The 19,112-nt window shown below is 42.0% G+C and overlaps 1 protein-coding gene across 6 annotated transcripts in view; it reads left to right on the plus strand.

Moving 5' to 3' along the window:
* CRAMP1 (cramped chromatin regulator homolog 1) overlaps nucleotides 1-19,112 on the plus strand; it is a 48,035-nt gene that overhangs the window by 17,269 nt on the left and 11,654 nt on the right. For 4 of the 6 annotated variants that reach the window (XM_057410282.1, XM_057410277.1, XM_057410279.1 and 1 more), the window contains exons 4-12: nucleotides 226-379; nucleotides 2,531-2,614; nucleotides 4,195-4,243; nucleotides 6,739-6,824; nucleotides 7,556-7,679; nucleotides 8,750-8,831; nucleotides 9,284-10,549; nucleotides 13,302-13,479; nucleotides 18,334-18,524. In XM_057410282.1, the coding sequence (XP_057266265.1) occupies nucleotides 226-379; nucleotides 2,531-2,614; nucleotides 4,195-4,243; nucleotides 6,739-6,824; nucleotides 7,556-7,679; nucleotides 8,750-8,831; nucleotides 9,284-10,549; nucleotides 13,302-13,479; nucleotides 18,334-18,524 (2,214 nt within the window). The remainder of the gene's footprint in view (nucleotides 1-225; nucleotides 380-2,530; nucleotides 2,615-4,194; nucleotides 4,244-6,738; nucleotides 6,825-7,555; nucleotides 7,680-8,749; nucleotides 8,832-9,283; nucleotides 10,550-13,301; nucleotides 13,480-18,333; nucleotides 18,525-19,112) is intronic. The other 2 variants (XM_057410280.1, XM_057410281.1) reach the window with 1 other exon arrangement.

A 19,112-nucleotide genomic window follows, 5' to 3' on the forward strand; every position in this document is an offset into this window, starting at 1 on the left:
CAAGAAATTGGAAAATAATTAATTTGGCATCTGAAATGCACTTTATATAAAATAAAGTATATCACTGTCATTCTTTTGCTGTTGAGTTTTGTTACCTGAGATTTTGTTGATGACCTTGAAAATCTAATTTCCCAAGAAGAACCCCCAGAGTCATTGTTTGTGTTATCTTATGACAAGACACAAGTTTGGTTTTGAGTAATTGTATTTGTTTTATTTATTATTTAGCATGGGAAGGACTTTGAGGCTATCCAGAACAACATTGCTCTGAAGTACAAGAAGAAGGGCAAACCAGCAAGCATGGTGAAGAATAAGGAACAGGTCCGCCACTTCTACTACCGCACCTGGCACAAGATCTCCAAGTACATTGACTTTGATAATGGTGAGTATGCAATGACATGGGTTTAGCATAGAGCTCACAGCCTCATGAAGGTTAGAGTCCTGCTTTATAGTGCTATCATGGAGAGTAGGAATGCTGGAGATCAGAAAATGATCACTGTACAGAATGTCTGTGAACGTGTTGTGTTCATGTTGTTTTCATCACTGTGGCCATACTTCATGGGCTTTGGAAAATGCTTTGCAAAAACTGGTATTTGTATCGCTGCTTTTATATGAATACACCACAGCACAATAAACACTGATCCTACCATTAGTACTGGAGACAAGCCAGGTTCAAGGGAATACAGGGTTTTTTTCCCCTCAGGAGCCCATCTTTGAGGACAGCTGCCTAAATGCTAGTCAGGCATGACTTCATTGTGCAAATTGACTTCAGCCCTACTTTGCACTTCTTGAGGGACAGTAGAAGTTAAAATAAATAAAAATGTCTGATACAAGTGTAAATGGTGAAATATTTGCTCACACTTTAAATAAGCCTTAAACTGTATGATTGGTTCAGTAATTTAGGATTCCCACTGCCATATTCCCCTCTTCTATTCTTCCCCAGAAAAACAAAATCTGGAAGTCATAAGTACTGCTAATGGTGTTTTGTAAAAATTATACTAATGTATGATCGCTGATAATGGATTTTTATCAAATTTGTCCTATTCAGTAATGGGCAGTGAGAAGTCAAGTCAGTTTGTGGGTAGCCTCATCTGAATAATGGGTTAAAGAAATTTATTTCAGAGTGAACAGATTTTACTGAGATCCAGTTCTTTTCATTTTTAAGGTATGGAGAATGTCAGTTTTCTTGTTAGCTTGTTGACCAAGTAAAGGTCTCCAGGGCTTTCCAATATTTCTGATGCTCTGTTCCAAGTTGCATAAATAATGGCAGTTTCATGGCGGTTGAATTTTCTGATCCTGATACAACACTCTAACATCAGCCAAAGTTGGGGTAGTAAATTCATCTGTGTGATTTGTTGCCAGAGCCTCTCCAGTTAAACTCATTAATGAGAGATGGAGATGGCTTGAAAAAATCTGAAGGAGTGGAAAGATAGTGTATGATATAGTCTCTTTAATGAAATGGTTTTGTCTGTTCCTGAGATATAGGTGGACTGCGATGTAAAGGAGTACTTACACACGTAAAACACCTGTCAGAACATGAATTTTGGAGTTCTTTTTTAAAGCAAGGCAGTATTTTAAAATGAAAGAAGCCATTAGCATTTTGTTTAAAAACAAATGTTACAGCAAACACAGTATGAAAGAACTTAAAAAAAAAAAGAATGTCATGAGGAAACTTAATCTGTTTTCTGGATAATGTGAAGTTCTATATCTATACCTGTAAGGTCTGAGATGTCATTGGCTGAAGGAATTTAAGAATTAGTACAAGAACTTGGTTAGCCTTAGTATTAGTAGTAATATGTGTACCTGGGTTTTGAGGTTAAATGAGTCTGCAAGTCAGAGAACTGAGTTCTTGATGAACAGATAAGAATGACTATTCTAACCTGTTTTGTAAACCATGAGACTGTCTTTCCACGCTGTCATAGATATTTAGATCTATTAGCAATAATAATGTCCATGTCATCTGTGTTGGTGAGAAAGGAGGAAGAAACCTTGGAAGGCTGAATGAAATGTGTGCAATTCTTCATATAAAAACTTAGAATCTAGAACTTGCATTAAATCTCTAAAGTGAACTTGTGCACAGAAATATTTTTTGTTTTCTGGAAAATTCACACCTGCTTCTTAATTTTCATAGAAGAAAGAATTCTGTATGCATTTTTCTGGGAGCATCTGGGCATCTCCTTTAAAAATCATAAACAGTTAAGTAATGCCAGAGTTAGCTTTATTATGAATTAGCTTTATCTTCCATATTGAATTGTTGCATATTTGTTTAAATCCTAGAGAAGCAGCTTTTTCTTTCCTGTAATCTAAAAATTGTTGTATTTCCCAGATATTTAAGTCACCAAAAGGAAATCGGTGAACTTGTCTCATTATGGTGTTTCTTGAAACAGAACTCAATCTGATCTTCCATGAGATGTTTGTCTCATTGAAAATACAAATAATCTCATTTTCAGTGTTGAAATGGGTATCTGCAGTGTAGTAACTGTGTAGGGGTATCTGCAGTCTGCATCTCACTTCCACTTTTTCTGCTTTCCAGTGTTTTCTCAAGGGCTGAAAAAATCCTCCTTGGAGCTTTATGGCTTAATCTGCTATGGGGAACTGAGGAAAAAGATTGGGGGATGTGAGTATGAATGACTTAAAATTGTTATTATATGGTAGAATCAGAAGTGACTACCCTTGAAGCTGACAGTGTCTATCTTGAGTTACTCAGAGTTTGTGGTCATTGCATTCTATAGCTGTGATTTGTTGTATCTTTTCATTAAATGTATTTGTATTTTTAAAGACCTTCTTAGTCTGTTGAATCAGTCTCTTTTTTCTTTAAAAGATTCCATTAGCTTTTGCTATCTGTGGGATACACTGCATGTAATACCCGCAGATGACAGATAAAAATGTGTGCAGCTCAGGTTCTCTGTTTTAGTCTTGAAAACAAAGCAATTAAATGTGTAAATGATCTCAGAACTTGGTGGCAGATAAAAAAGCAAATCAAATGTTAGAAATCACTGGAAAAGGGTTTACAGAAGCAAATGATTTACAGAAAGCAGATGAAATATTAGAAAATAGTAGGAGAAAAGGAAAGAATGGAAGGCATCTTTTATCATAGAATCATAGAATGTTTTGGGTTGGAAGGGACCTTAAAGCTCATCCAGTTCCAACCCCCTGCCATGGGCAGGGACACCTTCCACTAGACCAGGTTGCTCCAAGCCCCATCCAGCCTGGCCTTGAACTAAAGCAGGGAAGGGGCAGCCACAGCTTCTCTGGTCAGCCTGTGCCAGGGCTTCACCACCCTCACAGGGAAGAGCTTCTGCCTAAGAGCTCATCTCAATCTCCCCTCTGTCAGGTTAAAGCCATTCCCTGTTGTCCTGTCTCTCCAGACCCTTGTCCAAAGCCCCTCTCTAGGTTTCTTGTAGCCCCTTTAGGCACTGGAAGCTCCTGTAAGGTCTCCGCTTAAGGAGCCTTCTTTTCAGGCTGAACAAGCCCAGCTCTCTCAGCCTGTCTCCAGAACAGAGATGCAGTTGGTGAAAGTGGTTTGTTCCCCTCTCCCGCCTCTTCTCTTCCCCCTTCCTCTTGTGATATTCACCTAATTCCATCTTCCCAGATATTGAGATAACCTACATAAGAGCTGCCGAGACATACAAGTGTATCGTGAATACTTTCAGCATTGCTAGAGGGAGGTTAATTGTTCGGTAAGCAGATTTGGCCTGACTATAATAGGAACTATAAATCAAGTTCCCATTATGTCCATTTAAAAATGTAAAATTGTAAAAGAATTACACTTTTTTTTTATTCTTTTTGTTCATTTTATCACATTCAACACTGAGGACTCGATGCTCTTTCAGTACACTGAGCTGCCTTAGCAACAGTGATTGAGCAGGAAGATGAGGAAGCTTCTCTTTTTAATATTGTGGTGTCAGATTAATGCCCAGCAACCCAAGATGACTGTATTATGTAATATGCTGTATTAATGTCCAGCACCCAAGCTAGGGTTATTTAATCCATGAGTAAAATGCAGTTTTTGTGGCAAGGATCATGTAAAGCTTGCACATTATGAAAATAGAAACTTTTCAGCATGTGTATGTTATAGCATATTTATGCACATTAATCCTATGTGAGCATAAAATGTAATAGCTTGAAAACTGATCTGAGCACTAAAAAGGCTGTGACTTTATCACTTCAAATCCTAATTCACTGTGTTGTCTCAAGGTATGGATGACAAGAATGCAGTAAAACTCAACGAGCTCATTCAAGCTGGGTAAGTAAGAACTTATTCCTGAAACTCTTAAAACCAGGTTATTCATCACCTTGACTGTTGAGTTGGTCATCCAGAGTCTAGGAGACATTTCTTACTTTAGAGCTACAGTTTGACCTTTTCCATTCTTTGTTTTATATGCTGTTTTTTCTCTCTTTACCATGTAAATACTCCTCCCTAAGAGTATTCTCTTCAAGAAAGAATTATGGGATTGCAGGGTTCAGTCTTGGCAGTGTACTTCGGGAATATGGAAGGGGCTAGAAGTTGCTGTACTATCGTAACTTGTGTGAAATCTCTTTGAAAGAATACTGTTTGAAGTGGTGTGACCATTAGTCAGGCATCACTCAGCAGACATTGGTTTGTCCTAAGCGTGTCTTAAAAAGCAATTTGAAAATAGTACTATTTTCTGTCTTCTACAGACCCTTTTTTACTTTTAGCATTTGTGCTTTCACGCTGTTTCATTGTAGCAGACACATTATTGGTGAAGTTTATTGTCAACAGGAGAAGGAGTTTGCCCACTCAGCAGTTGCTGATGTTTTGCCTTTACCTTATGTAAAATGGAGAGTTGCTATTGCGCCTTTCTGTTGTTCAGAAACTGAGTTTCCAAATGAGTTCCATACAGTTTATTAACCTTTCCTCTCCTGGGAGATTCATTTTGCACAGTGTGCTTCTGTCGTGCAGAGCTTGGGTATGATTATTTATGAAATCACTTGTTTGTTTTTCTGTTAGTTTTGAATTACAAGAGAAATTTCCATTTGGCTTGGGTTTTGTACACTTTAATGTGTGCAATCTTAGCAGTAAGTCTTTCCATATAAAGAAATGATTCTTAAAGCAAATTACCTCTTTAAATTGGAGTTACCACTTAAAATGGGCTCAGGATGACCTTTTTTCCCCTGTGTCCTGAGCATCTCTGGATTCATATATGAGCAGTCATTGTTCTCTGTGTTGTACTGGAGAGCCTTTCTAATACTGTGTCATCCAAATAGATTAAACCATAATTAATGAGGCTGATGACTTGTAGCTAGCTGTAGCATCAGTCTAGCCCTTGGCGTGATTAAGGCCTTACTTCTAATTAATTGTTAACAAGGACTAATGAAGTTAATGTCTATGAAGTCTATGTGTTTATTCTGAAGCTAGTCATGTAACAAATCATTTTGAAAGCAGTTGTCTTTGCATATGAAAATATTAATGCTCATCTTCTAACCAAGAATGACAGTGTACGTATTATTAACATTCTTTGGCAGTTCGAAACTCTTGCATAAGCTTTTTGTCTTCCAGGTGGGAGACACATCTCTGCTTCCCTTTTTCTCTTGCATCTTTACCCCATTTGGTGGGTAAACCTTGTCAGTCCAAGAGGAGCAAACTCTGTAGGGAGGCAGTTTACATCTGTGTTACCACCTGGATGTCTACACCCTCTGAATTAATCCCCTAGCACAAGGAGGGCAGCCTCACATCTCATACAAGCAATCATGTCACATATATCCCACTAGATTGAACTTTCCACTTTGCTCAGGGATGTTACAGTTCTGTGATCCCCCTCTCTGTAAACAGTTCTTTTTCCAATACCCAGCACATTTTTCAAGTGTGGTCATCTCAGTCTTAGGTCTGGGTTCACTTCTGCTGTCCTTTTGTGAATTTTCCTGTTAGCAGTATAGACAAGTGCTCTTTCTGCGTGATGTTGTCTTCCTTAACAGCATAGGAAAAAAAGTAAGATCCTGCTGTAGGAATATCTCCCATAATTTCTTTCATTTTACTTGCAAGGACTTATGTTCAATCCTGTTGATTCTATGCTGATTCTTATTGCTTGAAGTATTAGGTAGTGAATACAGCCATCAGTGACTTTGGTCTCAATGTCTGCCTTCTAAGCCTCTAAAAAGAAGACAGGGTTGAGTGAGTGAAGAAATCAAATAGTTCCACTGTGCAAATACAAAAAATGTCCTCTTGCTTTTAAGGGTCTTTTATAGCTAATTATGTGGTATTGAGGCTAAAAGCCAGTGAAATCGTACTGTAGAAGTTACTTTGTTCAGATTCCAGCACAAGCTCTTAGTCCTAATTTTTGCAATGGATGTGGTGTTAGTATTCCAGAGTAGAAAACTCTTCAGAAACTTCAGACTTTTTCTTCCCCTAATAAAGAGTTTGGAGTATAAAGAGAAGACTAAAGCAAACCCACTTGTCTTTTATGAGGAAGCTGTCTCTAAGGGTACTGCTGAACTTAACTAACATAATTCTTTGGTCTGCTTTCTGGTCTCCTTTCTGACCAGGCAGCCCTGTGTTTCTTGAAAGTCTGTAAGAGGAGGGTCACAAGAGTAGCATTTCTAGAATTAAAAGGAAGATGATAGAAAAGGTTGAATGCTCTTGTGAAGCTGCACTGCAAACCCTTCCGTTTGTTTGGTTATTCATATAGCTGTGATCATATTTGGCTCTGTGTCCCTGTCATGTTTGTATTCACAAACTTTCATTAACGGTGCTTGTAAGTACTTCTCTTTCAATATATTCAGGGCTACGACTGTTCGATACAAAGGCAGAAACCTTCGTATCAAAGCTCCAATGTGCAGGGCTTTGAAGAAACTCTGTGATCCAGATGGTGAGTAAGAGATGCTGGGACATGAAACGGTTTTAACAGATGAGCAGAAGAAAATGAGAGAGAGTGTAGGGCTGCTCTGATGTGTCCAGCACTGGCAGGGGGGATTTGAGCTATTTCCCATTTGTGGTAGGGATATGTCCCTCTTGTCCTACTTATCCTGTTTGCTTGTATAATCCCAATAACTTTAGGACCCACCCAGCTCTTTAGTCTTGGAGTATGTCACTAGCTAAACTAAAAAGGAAGTAGTTACACCAGATGAAATTGCTACTGGTCTACCAGTTGTGCTTTTGCTATGTGTAAAGTTTAGTCCCCTGTGCCAGTGAATAAGCAGTAGTATGTTTTTTAGCATTGAGCATTTTTTACTTTTTTGTTTTACCTTCTCCAGTTCAACTATATGTGATTTTTTTATTTTTTCCTTCCTTCCCCACAGTAGGAGGAATCAGTGCAGTTTTAAAGTCTGAAATGGTGTACTTGTGCAAAGTTTCCAGTCTCCTGATTTTCACACTGCTTGTTCAACTGGAAGCTCCAGTACCAGTGTATTGCAGTGGTAGTGGAGTCCTCTGCAGTGTCCAGGGAAAAAAAATCGTACTGGAACAGGAGGCAGTCTAAGGAGTCAGGCTCCACTGGTGGATCTGAGCTGCCTTGGTTGTCTGGAGGTGATGCTGATGTCTGTGATGCTTTCTGTGTTGTCCTTGCTTAGATCCATGCTCTTTGTGCTTCATCTCCCTCAGGTGTTAGTGATGAAGAGGACCAGAAGCCAGTACGTCTGCCCCTCAAGGTCCCTGTGGAGTTGCAGCCACGAAATAATCATGCATGGGCACGAGTACAGAGTCTTGCCCAGAATCCACGGCTTAGGTAATGAGGAACTGATGGTGGTGCTCAGAATAGGGAAACGTATGAGCAGCATTGTAGCTTCTTCCTCTCTCTTCAGGGTTCTCTTTGCCAACGGGGCAGTTCAACTTTGAGAATGCAGTTTGCCTAAATGTAGTTGTCATGAAGGCTTTGTGCAACCAGAATACACAATTGTTATAAACAGACTTGCAAATCATATTGCCACTGTTCTTTGTATTTTATGAGTAATTAGAGTAGGAGATGAATTTACTTTGTGCTACTTACACTCAGTTGCCAGAGCAGAGTGCAAGTGAACTGGAGAAAAGCATCACTAATTCTGCTAAAATTTGTATTGAATGTTCCATGAGACAAAGACACAGGAAAGTAAAACGATAGAGGTGCCTACACCAAGACTCGGTGGTTCAGTTGAGACTAGCAGAAAGGGAAGTATTTGTAGTGTAATCTCTACCCTGCAAAATGTAGTTGGTGCTGTTGTTTGTCATTGATGACTGCTCATCTTGTACTTACATCTTGTCCAAAACTGAGAGCAGAAAACATGAGGCCTCTGTGATGTTGATTGAGGACTTCAGTGTAAAGAGCAAAGATCACACAGAGAGGAGAATGAAAGTTGTTAGCATTAGGTTTACTTTGTAAATTGCTTTGAGAGCCAATATTAAACGTTTGGGGCATTTTGGTGCCCCTTTCTCTCTTTTTTTCTGTACTCCATGTGGTAGCTTTGTGCCTTGCTTGCACCTCTGCAGTTCAACTAAATCTCACCATCTTTTCCTGTCTTCTTCCATCTGGAGAAATTAGTATCTTGAATCATGGCAATCAGATTTATCTGATAGGCTTTTAGAACTTTCTCAGTTGTGAGTTACCCAGATTTTAACGTTGTGGGATAAAATGTGGTTTTTTGTTGTTTTCTTTTTTTCTTGGATTTTTTTTGTGGAGTTTGGAAGCGGTGAGTGTGTTCTCTGGGCTTGTATTCCAGAATGTCAGTTTCTTTCCTGAATTCCCATTCTAGCATCAAGGCTCTCATTTGAACTTCGGCTGACATTTCTTCTGTTCCCTTGCTTTGTTAATCTTGCATGCAGGATGATTGTGGAGTTACATCGGAAAGTGTCCAGCCTTATTGAGTTCCTGAAGCAGAAGTGGGCTCTCCATGAAGTGCGTATTGTATCCTTTCTGTTTTTTAATTTGTGAGGCTGGAAGAAGTACCCGTGTAGCCCTTCAAACTTAGAACACTGTCAGATGTGTCAGACAGAGGTTACTGCACAGGAGGGGAGTCTGGTTTGCTGTGCAGTGACACTGGGGTTTTCTGCTTGGTTCTGTTTAGGCTCAATAGTGGAATAAGATTTTTTTTTTTTTTTAATTACAATGATGTGTGAAGTAATTTTGTCTGTAACAGAGATTTAGTTTGTGCTTGTATCAAGTCTTCGTTGTAGTCTTTATCACAACAAAAGGACTTAATTTTTGATCAGAGAGTCTTGATAGCTATGCTGAATAGAGAACATGTCACTGAGCAGCTACTGTTTTTTTTTTCACTTTTTAAACTTGCAAAATAGGTGCCCACGTGCTTGTTTGGAGAGGGCAGGTGATTGTTCTATTCTTTGACACATCTCATTTAGCGTAAAACACTAGAAGAACGGCAGTTTCAAGACTCCAGAGACTCAGAAACAAGGGGCAGCTTCTCAGAAGAGAAAGTGATGCTCCATCTCTTTCCAGGAGAGAATTGTACACTCACTCCGCTGCCTGGGGTAGCCAGAGTGGTCCACTCCAAGGCTTTCTGCACAGTGCATTGGCAGGAAACTGGCAAATGCAAACAAAACACGAAAGATTCTCACTTACTCCCCCCTGCCCAAATCCTAGGCATACAAAGTGGTCAGGGGACAGCAAGGGGACAGCTAAAATACCCACGGGGAACAGAAGGTAAGGGTGTTGGAAGGGCAGAGAGTACTATAGAGTCAAGCAGAACCTCTCAGACCATAGCTGAACTTTCTGCAAGCACTGAAGATGGTGCCCCAGAGCCTGGCCTGGTGGAAGAAACAACCTCAAATCTTGGCACCACTAATTCCCTCCAAAAAATGCCTTCTGGACTTCAAGATCCAGGAGGGAAGCACGAAAAGCTGAGCTCAGTGGCCTTCTGTGTGGAGGGCAGGGAGGCCCTGGCAAGTGACCAAGCAACTATGCTACCGTCGTGCAGTACAGCTTGTGCTTGCAGTAAGATTCCTGATGTGGAGGAACTCTCTCTGCTTGATCCGTTCCCACGATACATGAAGTCCTGTCAGGACCTGATTGTCCCAGAGAAATGTTCTTGCACAGACAGACTGCATGGGAAAGACTCTACTCCAGCAGCTGGTGATACTTCTACTGGGGCTTTTCCAGGCGGGAGGAGCACAGAGATATCTGACTCCTGTTCACAGCTCCCAGGAGGTGGTGTGGCTTCACCCAGCAGTCGCCCATCCAGATACGAAACTCAAGCTAGCCGCAGCCAGGGCCAGCAGCTTGATGCTTGTACCAAGGATATAACAGATACAGTCATGGAGGATTCTCAAGAGAAGCTGGGATCCTCGTTTCCACCTCCACCTCAGGGACAATCTAGTGCAAAGTCTCTCAAGGATGACTCAAGCCGGCTCTCTCAACAGGTTAGAGAAGAAGGATGGAGTCTAAGAACTTCTGAGAGCCTTACACTGGCTGAAGTCTACCTCATGATGGGCAAACCAAACAAATTGCAGCTGGAATATGACTGGTTGGCTGTCTTGGAGCCAGAAACCCATGATGCTAGGGAGCAAACATCTGAATCAAGTGCTGCTCCTGCATGTCCAACCTTTCACAAGCAGAGACTCCTGAACTGCCTTTTAAAACTCATCTCTACTGAAGTCAATCCCAAACCAGTAAGTAACACTCATTCATCCACGAGTTGCTAAACTCTTAATTTTCCTGGGAACAGTTGCCCAGTCATGTTTTCACGGTGAGACAGTGATGAGTCTTGTCAAGATCTTTGAAGATTCCTGTTTTTGAAAAAAAAAACAAACTAACACAAAGAAACCCAACCAAAACAAACAAAAAACCCAACCAGACCACAGCCCACTTACTACAGAGTGGACTTTTGCTCAATATGCTGTATTTGCTTTTTACATGACCTTTTAGTTTCTGGTTTCCTCTGAATCTCAGTGGTATTACAATGAACATTTGGTGTGACTCCTGGAAAGATCAATCATGAGGTAGGGGCTTTCTATTCTCTCTCAGGTTCATAGAGCCACAGAATAGCCCAGGATGGAAGGAACCTTTGAAGATAATCTGGTCCAAGCTTTTGTGGGAAATGGATCCTAGATGACAAAGAGAGCCTTGATCAGATTAATATCCCACGTGAAAACTGCAGCTCTTAATTTTCACTGTTTATGTAGTTCAAGTTACACTGAGTGTGTAAAAAGAATTTATTTATTTGGGCTAGCATAGCAATTATAACTATGCCTGCCACAGCAGCTTTTGTAAAAGTTCCGTGACTCTAGGATAGTTGCTTATCAGACCCAGAAAAGTATCTTCTTCCTCAGACAGACAACTGGGAAGAGACTTCTTTACCTCCTTGTGTGTTGTAACCAGTGTTTAAGGTCTGGAGAAAAGAAGGCTCTGGGGAGACTTCAGAGCAGCTTCCAGTGCCTAAAGGGGCTTCAGGAAACCAGGAGAGGGGCTTTGGACAAGGGCCTGTAGGGACAGGACAAGGGGGAATGGCTTTAACCTGCCAAAGGAGAGATTGAGATGAGCTCTTAGGCAGAAGCTCTTCCCTGTGAGGGTGCTGAGGCGCTGGCACAGGGTGCCCAGAGAAGCTGTGGCTGCCCCATCCCTGGCAGTGTTCAAGGCCAGGTTGGACGGGGCTTGGAGCAGGGTGGTCTAGTGGAAGTTCAACGTACCTGGCTGAATGTCTGTGATGGAGGTGTGATGAGTGAAAGATTCCATTTGCATCCTATTCTAGAAGAGGATGGAAATGTACTACTACCCCCAGGCATGCCTAGTTCTTTGATCTTCCTTTGTTGGTTGTTGTGGTTTAACCCCAGCTGCTCCCACCCACCTTGTTCCAGGTGTGGTGGGAAGGAGAATCGGGAAAAATTAAGGTAAAAAGCTGTGGGTTCAGATAAGAACAGATTAATAATTGAAATAAAATATAATAATGATGGTGATGACAATTCAGAACCATCTTTGCTCAGATAGAGTTGTTTAAAGACTTTTCATAGACTTATGGAATGGTTTGGATTGGAAGGAGCCTTAAAGCTCATCCAGTTTCAATCCCCTGCCACAGGCAGGGACATCTTCCACTAAACCAGGTTGCTCCAAGCCCCATCCAACCTGGCCTTGAACACTGCCAGGGATGGGGCAGCCACAGCTTCTCTGGGCAACCTGTGCCAGGGCTTCACCACTCTTACAGGGGAGATCTTCCACCTAAGATCTTGTCTTGGTCTCCCCTCTGTCAGGTTAAAGCCATCCCCTCATGTCCTGTCATTATGTGCCCTTTGGTCTGACATCTCATAGATCTGTGACAGTGTCTCCTCTTTTGGCATGTACTTTGCTTCTGGTGACATGTGACAGGCAGGGGTGACATGATTTGACAATCACAAACCAGAAAGAAGGTCATCTCTTTAGACTGAGCAGGGAGAGGGATAGGAGAAGAGGAAAACCCACCAGTTCTTGTTTGCAAGTGTTTTGCTGTCCTTTCAGTGCTCTTAGCGTCTTAAAGTATCATAGTGCTACTGAAAAATGCAGGGGCTCTTTCAGCTACATACCATATTGTGCATTCCAGTAAGAAAAAGGTAGTGTAACGTTTGATTTGTCAGACACCATGTCATACTCACTGTATGACAGCAGAGAAGGGTTGATTGTCCACAGCCCTGCTATTTTCTCAATACCTAGCAAAGTCAAAATGGCCAGGTGTGCTGAGGTTCATTCTTTAAGTGAACATTACAACAAACTGTAGCAAATGGTGCTGCAATCAGATGTGGGTCTTGATTTTGTACCTGTAATTGCACACAGATTCCTTACAAGGGGAACATTTTCTAGAAAAGCGCTTGAACAATTTAATGAAATAACTGGATAGCCTGGAAAATTAGTAAAGCACCTTGCCATGTGTCTCTTGTTATTGCTGTATTACAGTCTGAATAGGAGAAGGGATGGAAAAAAAATCAGAACTATTGGTCTCTGCTTGACTAGAATTAAGAACAAATTGTCCAGGTCTTCTTCTGCCCAGAGGAGCCCTCTGGATGGTGATGGTTATGAAAATCATTTTTCCACTGGACTAAATCTAACACCTTTTGGAAAAGGTGTCAGTAATGGATTACTGACATATCTGTATCTTTACCTTCTTTTTTTTCTTTTATCCACATTTTCAAGCACTGTGTGAAGCTTGTTGAATGTTATCCCCTTGTAACCTAAATTAATGATACTAAACCAATCTCGTTTAACACTGCTAAATGCACAGGAAGGGAATTTCAGCTGCCCGCTGCACACACCTGGAAGTACTGGTTAGAGTGCTTAAAGATACCATAGTTTGTCAGATTATGGTTCGGTTTTTTTTAGCTTTCTGAGTAGAATGAGTTTAATGGTGTATTTATTGCAGCAGCACATAGTATTCATGTCATGTGTGTGAATTTTCAGATGCCCGAGATGAGTTCCATTGCCACGTCACCTATAAAGCCTGCTCAGGAGGAGCAGTCACTAACTCCTCCAGGGAAGGTGATTGCCATCAGCACCAGGAGTCCTGGTTGTGCACGAAATCAATCTGGCCTTCGCAACAACAAGACTTTTTCTCCTGGTGCTGCTTCCAGCTCCTCAGGTGAGTGTTCATGAAAATGCATTTCAAGAGGTCACACCATTAGTACCTCAGCCTCGATGAGTACGCTCAAGTAATGTAACACCAGGGGAATGAGGTACTTCCACTTGTGAATTTAACTGTTTAAGAACATTGGTATGTGTTAATTTCTTTAGAGTTACTGTAAATTCATTAGTACTTTGAGTCTTGGAGAACAATGCATGTCAATACTGCAGTTTACAGTCCAGAAGAACTCTGAGGCGTTAGTATCAGGCACTGGCAAAAGACACTGGCATGTGCTGTAGTTTAACCCACAGACACAGCTCAGCCCCTCAAAACCGCTCACTCCCCATAGCTGAATGGGGGAGAGAATCGGCAGAGTAAAAGTGAGAAAACTTGTGGGGTGGATAAAGGCAGTTTAATGGGTAAAGCAAAAGCCACATGCACAAGCAAAGCAAAACAAGGAATTCCTTCACCACTTCTTATCGCAGCAAGCGATCATCCAAGAGAGCATGCTTCCATCCTGTGTAACAGTGACTTCTGAAGACAAATGCCATCATTTCCAATGTTCCCCTCCTTCTTTTCTTCCACCAGCTTTATGGGCTGAGCATGACATGGTCTGGAATATTCCTTGGGTCAGCTGAGATTGGCTGTCCTGGCTGTGTCTCCTCCCTAGTCCTTGTGGACCCTTAGCCACTGGTGGCTTAGGAGCAGAACAGCCCTTGGTGCTGTAGAAGCACTGCTTAGCAGTAACTGAAACGTCCCTGTGTGATCAAAGCCATTTCCAGCACAAATCCAAAACGCATCCCATACTAGCTCCTATGAAGAAAGTTAACTGTATCCCAGCCAGAACCAGCACAAGCTGAGAGATAACAGTGTATGGGATCTGAAAGAGTGAAGGTTTACAGAGCGCGAGTGTGTTAAGTTTGTTGATAAAATAATTCATGAAACTTTTCTGTGCTCTTCTGCCATTATAGAATGCAGAATGATTACGAATTACCTTTTAGTAGAAGCTACGTATTCTAGACCTTGCAAGCCCCAGTCCTGCAGACAAAGAATTTTGGTTCTATTCAGTCCAGTTGCAATGGCCAGCAAATGTTTTATGACTTCAGAAAAGTTCGTGAAGGTGCCAGGTTTACTGGGAACAACTGGGATTCTTGACCTGTCCTTTTCACACCCTGCTGTAAGAAGCGGTGGACTATGAGCAGTTTAACTGATACTGCAAAGCACTTTGGGCACTCTGTGGTTTTAATTTTAAAATGGAGTTACAGTAATTTAATCTTTGGCTAAAACTGCATTGTGCGTACCTTCAGACAAAGATGTACTTGCTTAAATAGCTAGTAGAAAGCCAGTAATTTAATAGCTCAAACAAGTTGTTGTATTTCAATGAGATACACAGGCTTGAAGGACACATCTTTTCAAATCGGACTTCCTTAGCTTGTGATATTCTTTTTTATGAGATAGTTCTTAATGCTTCCATAATGCCTTAAAAATCCTTTCTAGAATAGCAAGATCACAGTACTTTATATCTGATACCCTAGGAACAGGCAGCTGTTCTATTAGACAGACATTCACTGATTCAAAAAGAAATCTATTTGTCCATGTTTGTCTTTGATTCTCTTTGCCGAGTTCCAGTTGGGTTGTGAGGCCTTGTGGTTTGACATGCTGTAATGTAACACGGAGTCAGGAAATGAAAAATACAGCCTGTGTATCCCTGCTTTTGTATGGTACTGAAGAGACAAGTTGGCTTCAGCTGAGCTGTTTGGCTGGAACAGAGGAGCAGAAGTGTGTGCAGTACAACATTCTACCTGGTTCAGCTCCTCAGCAGCTCTGCTTGGGGTGAGGCCGCAGGCAGCGGCATTCCAGCATGTCCAATGGATACCCAAGCAAGTTGTTTTGGTAGACAAACTGAATCTCATTTACCACCCCTGATAAAAGTCTTCTGGATCTAAACTAGGATTGTTTGTGATCTGGATTTCAACCTTTTGTATACAATAATTATGGTGCTGCTTTGCATCCTCAAATACAGCTCTATTAAATTATTGCAGTAATGTGGCTATCAGAAAGGAAGCTGCCCGCTTACTTTTGGTCATGATCCTTCTAGGCGCGTTCCCTCGTAGAATTTGGTCCCGAGTCCATCTAAGTGCTATATACTTCTATATGTACGTCAGGGGTAAAAGGAAGACATGGGAAAATGGGGGCCCTCTGGAAGGAAAAGGGAGACCTGGTCACCTGGGACACGGAGAAGGCTGAGGTACTCAATGACTTTTTTGCCTCCGTCTTCACTGGCAAGAGCTCCAGCCACACCACCCAAGTCATAGAAGGCAAAATCAGGGACTGGAGAATGAAGAACCACCTGCTGTAGGAGAAGATCAGGTTTGAGATCATCTAAGGCACCTGAAGGTGTACAGGTCCTTGGGACCCAATGAGATGGAGCTGCAAGTCCTAGTGGAACTGGCAGATGAAGTTGCCAAGCCATTATCCATCACATTGGAGAAGTTGTGGTAGTCTGAAGTTCCTCTAACTGAAAGAGGGGAAAAATAACCCCCATATTTAAAAAGGGGAAAAAGGGAGGACCCAAGGAGCTACAGACCTCACCTCAGTGCTAGCAAGATCATGGAGTGGATCCTCCTGGAAACTATGCTAAGGCACATGGGAAATAAGAAGGTGATTGGTGACAGCCAGCATGGCTTCAATCAGTGCAAATAGTGCTTGACAAATTTGGTTGCCTTTTTGATGGGCCACAGCATTGGTGGTTAAGGGAGGAGTGACTGACGTCATCTACTTGGAAGTGTGCAAGGTGCACTGTCCTGTACAGCATCCTTGTCTGTAAACTATAGAGAGGCATGAATATGATGTATGGGGGTGGATCCTCAGTGGATGAGGAATTGGCTGGATGGCTGCACGCAGAGAGTTGGGGTCAACAGCTCAATATCTCTGTGGATATCAATAATGAGGGGTTGGTGTCGGGACTGATCCTGTTCAGCATCTTTCTCAGTGACGTGGACTGAGCACCCTCAGCAAGTTTGCTGATGACACCAATCTGTGTAGTTCAGTCAGTATGCTGGAGGGAGGAGGAGGAGGAGATGGGATCCAGAGGGACCTGGACAGGATGCATAAGTGAGGCTGTGTGAACATCATGAAGTTCAACAAGGCCTTTTTATCCTTTTTATCTTCTTTTTTAGGTCTTCAGGTATCAGTGTGCCTTTTGTGGAGCTGTCAGTGTTTGCCAGTGCTTTTAGTACTTCTAGAGTTGGTGCAGGTTATCTTCTAAGCTTTATTTTCTACTGAGTAGGTCAAATCATAGAATGATTAGGTTGGAAGGGACCTTAAAGCTCACCCAGTTCCAACCCCTTGCCACATTCAGGGGCACCTTCCACTAGCACAGGTTGCTTAAAGGTTTTTTCCAACCTGCATTTTCACCCTAGCAGGATCCCTGCAGAGTGGGCACAGCAGTGAGAAGCCCACAGTAAAGAGAAGTGTAAACGGAAAGTTTTACTTGGAGCAGGTGCTGTTATTTCAGTGTGTTTTATGTATTCCTAAGACAGTCCATCTTTTCAAAGATACTTTGGTAAACTGATCCCTGCTGTGTCATTTCTCTGCCACCAGAATACTTTTATTGTGGTTGCACTTTGGATTGCCATGGGGAAGAGGTGAGAGGTGTGGACTGTAAATGAAGCATCAGCAGGTTGTCGAATGAGCTTGTCTATATAACACGGGAAAGTGTAGAGTCCTGCATCTGGGCAGGAACAACCCCAGGTTCCAGTATAGATTGGGGAGCGACCTGTTAGAGAGCAATGTAGGGGAGAGGGACCTGGGGGTCCTAGTGGATGACAGGATGACCATGAGCCAACACTGTGCCCTTGTGACCAAGAAGGCCAGTGGCAACCTGGGGTGTATTAGAAGTGGGGTGGTTAGTAGGTCAAGAGAGGTCCTCCTTCCCCTCTACTCTGCCCTGGTAAGACCGCATCTCGAATATTGTGTCCAGTTCTGGGCCTCTCAGTTCAAGAAGGACAGGGAGCTGCTGGAGAGAGTCCAGCGCAGGGCAACTAAGATGATTAAGGGAGTGGAGCATCTCCCTTATGAGGAAAGACTGAGGGAGCTGGGTCTCTATAGTTTGGAGAAGAGGAGACTTGAGGGGTGACCTTATAAGTGTCTATAAATATATAAAGGGGGAGTGTCACGAGGATGGAGCCAGGCTCTACTCAGTGGCAAAAAATGATAGGACAAGGGGTAATGGGTACAAACTGGAACACAAGAGGTTCCACTTAAACTTGAGAAGAAACTTCTTCTCAGTGAGGGTGACGGAACACTGGAACAGGCTGCCCAGGGAGGTTGTGGAGTCTCCTTCCCTGGAGACATTCAAAACCCACCTGGACACATTCCTGTGTAACCTTATCTAGGTGTTCCTGCTCCGGCAGGGGGATTGGACTGGATGATCTTTTGAGGTCCCTTCCAATCTCTGGCATACTGTGATACTGTGATATTGTCTTCCTTTACAAAAAGGATAGTGGGTATATAATGTGTTCAGTGGAATGGGCCTTCAAGTATTTTTCTACAAGCTGAACAGATAAACTGGTTAACAGAGTCTGTGTGGGGCTTAAATTCTAGTTTCTTTAGTAGTGTAAAATCACATTTAGTCGCTTTCTTCTGAAGATTTCAAAGCAAGTGAATGTTTGCAGTAGCCTTGTGAAGCAGTTAAATACTGTGAATTTGCAGGTGGGAAAAATGAAGTATTGAGAGTTGCATGATTTGGGACCATGCAGATGGTGACAGATCCAGAATCCATAAATCTCTGCTCACTCTGAGCCTTCAGTTACTAAATAGTTACTTTGGTTTTGGTTTTGCTTCATTTAAATTGCTCTTCAACACTTGCAGGTTTGAGAAACCTCCCCAGACATCTCTTGGTGGCTGGTCCTTCAAGTTCTGGAAGCACTGATGCAGACGGTGGACTCTTTGCAGTTCCTACGACTCTGCCACCAAACAGCCGCCATGGGAAACTGTTCCTGCCCAGCAAAGAAGCAGAACTGACCTTCCGGCAGCACTTGGACACAATCAGTGTGAGTGAGGTGATCGCATGAACAAAGCAGTATGTTGTGCCTGAGCCTGCATCCAGTAGGTATGACAGGATGGTGTTGGTTCATCAGGAGGTATGGGTTTCTTACGAAGCAGTGCTGCTAGTTATGCTCTAGCATAACATTGTATTAGATGAGATTAGCCAGAATTTGACTATCTGACTGTTCCTTGCAGTGACATCACCTGTTGAGACCCCAGTCTGAATGCCATCACATGTCTGGTTCACTCTCTAATTAAGTTGCTCCAGCAAACAGGTGTGCCAGCTTTAGCAAAACTGATATCCTTCTTCCCGTGCAGCTGGTTTTAATACAGCCTCACAGCTGCATTTAATTCCAATTCTAATTTTAGTTTTATATATACAATCTCAGTAACAGTTTCGTAGCAAGCTGCAGTAGTTAAATGGTTGAAATGACTTTTTGGGGAGAAAACTTTATCTCCATAAGAAATAAAACATATATTCTTTGTGGAAAACTTTCCCTAGCAGAAGGAATATTCTGTCTAAACCAAAGCAGAGTATTTTAATAAATAGTTATGACATTATTGAAAAACAGAGTTTGGGGTCTGTGTGCTTAAAATATTTT

The sequence above is a fragment of the Pezoporus wallicus genome, unplaced genomic scaffold (genome assembly GCF_028554395.1).
Source record: "Pezoporus wallicus isolate ANWC-B61680 ecotype Strahan unplaced genomic scaffold, APGP_CSIRO_Pwel_v1 contig_4046, whole genome shotgun sequence".
NCBI lineage: Eukaryota > Metazoa > Chordata > Aves > Psittaciformes > Psittacidae > Pezoporus > Pezoporus wallicus.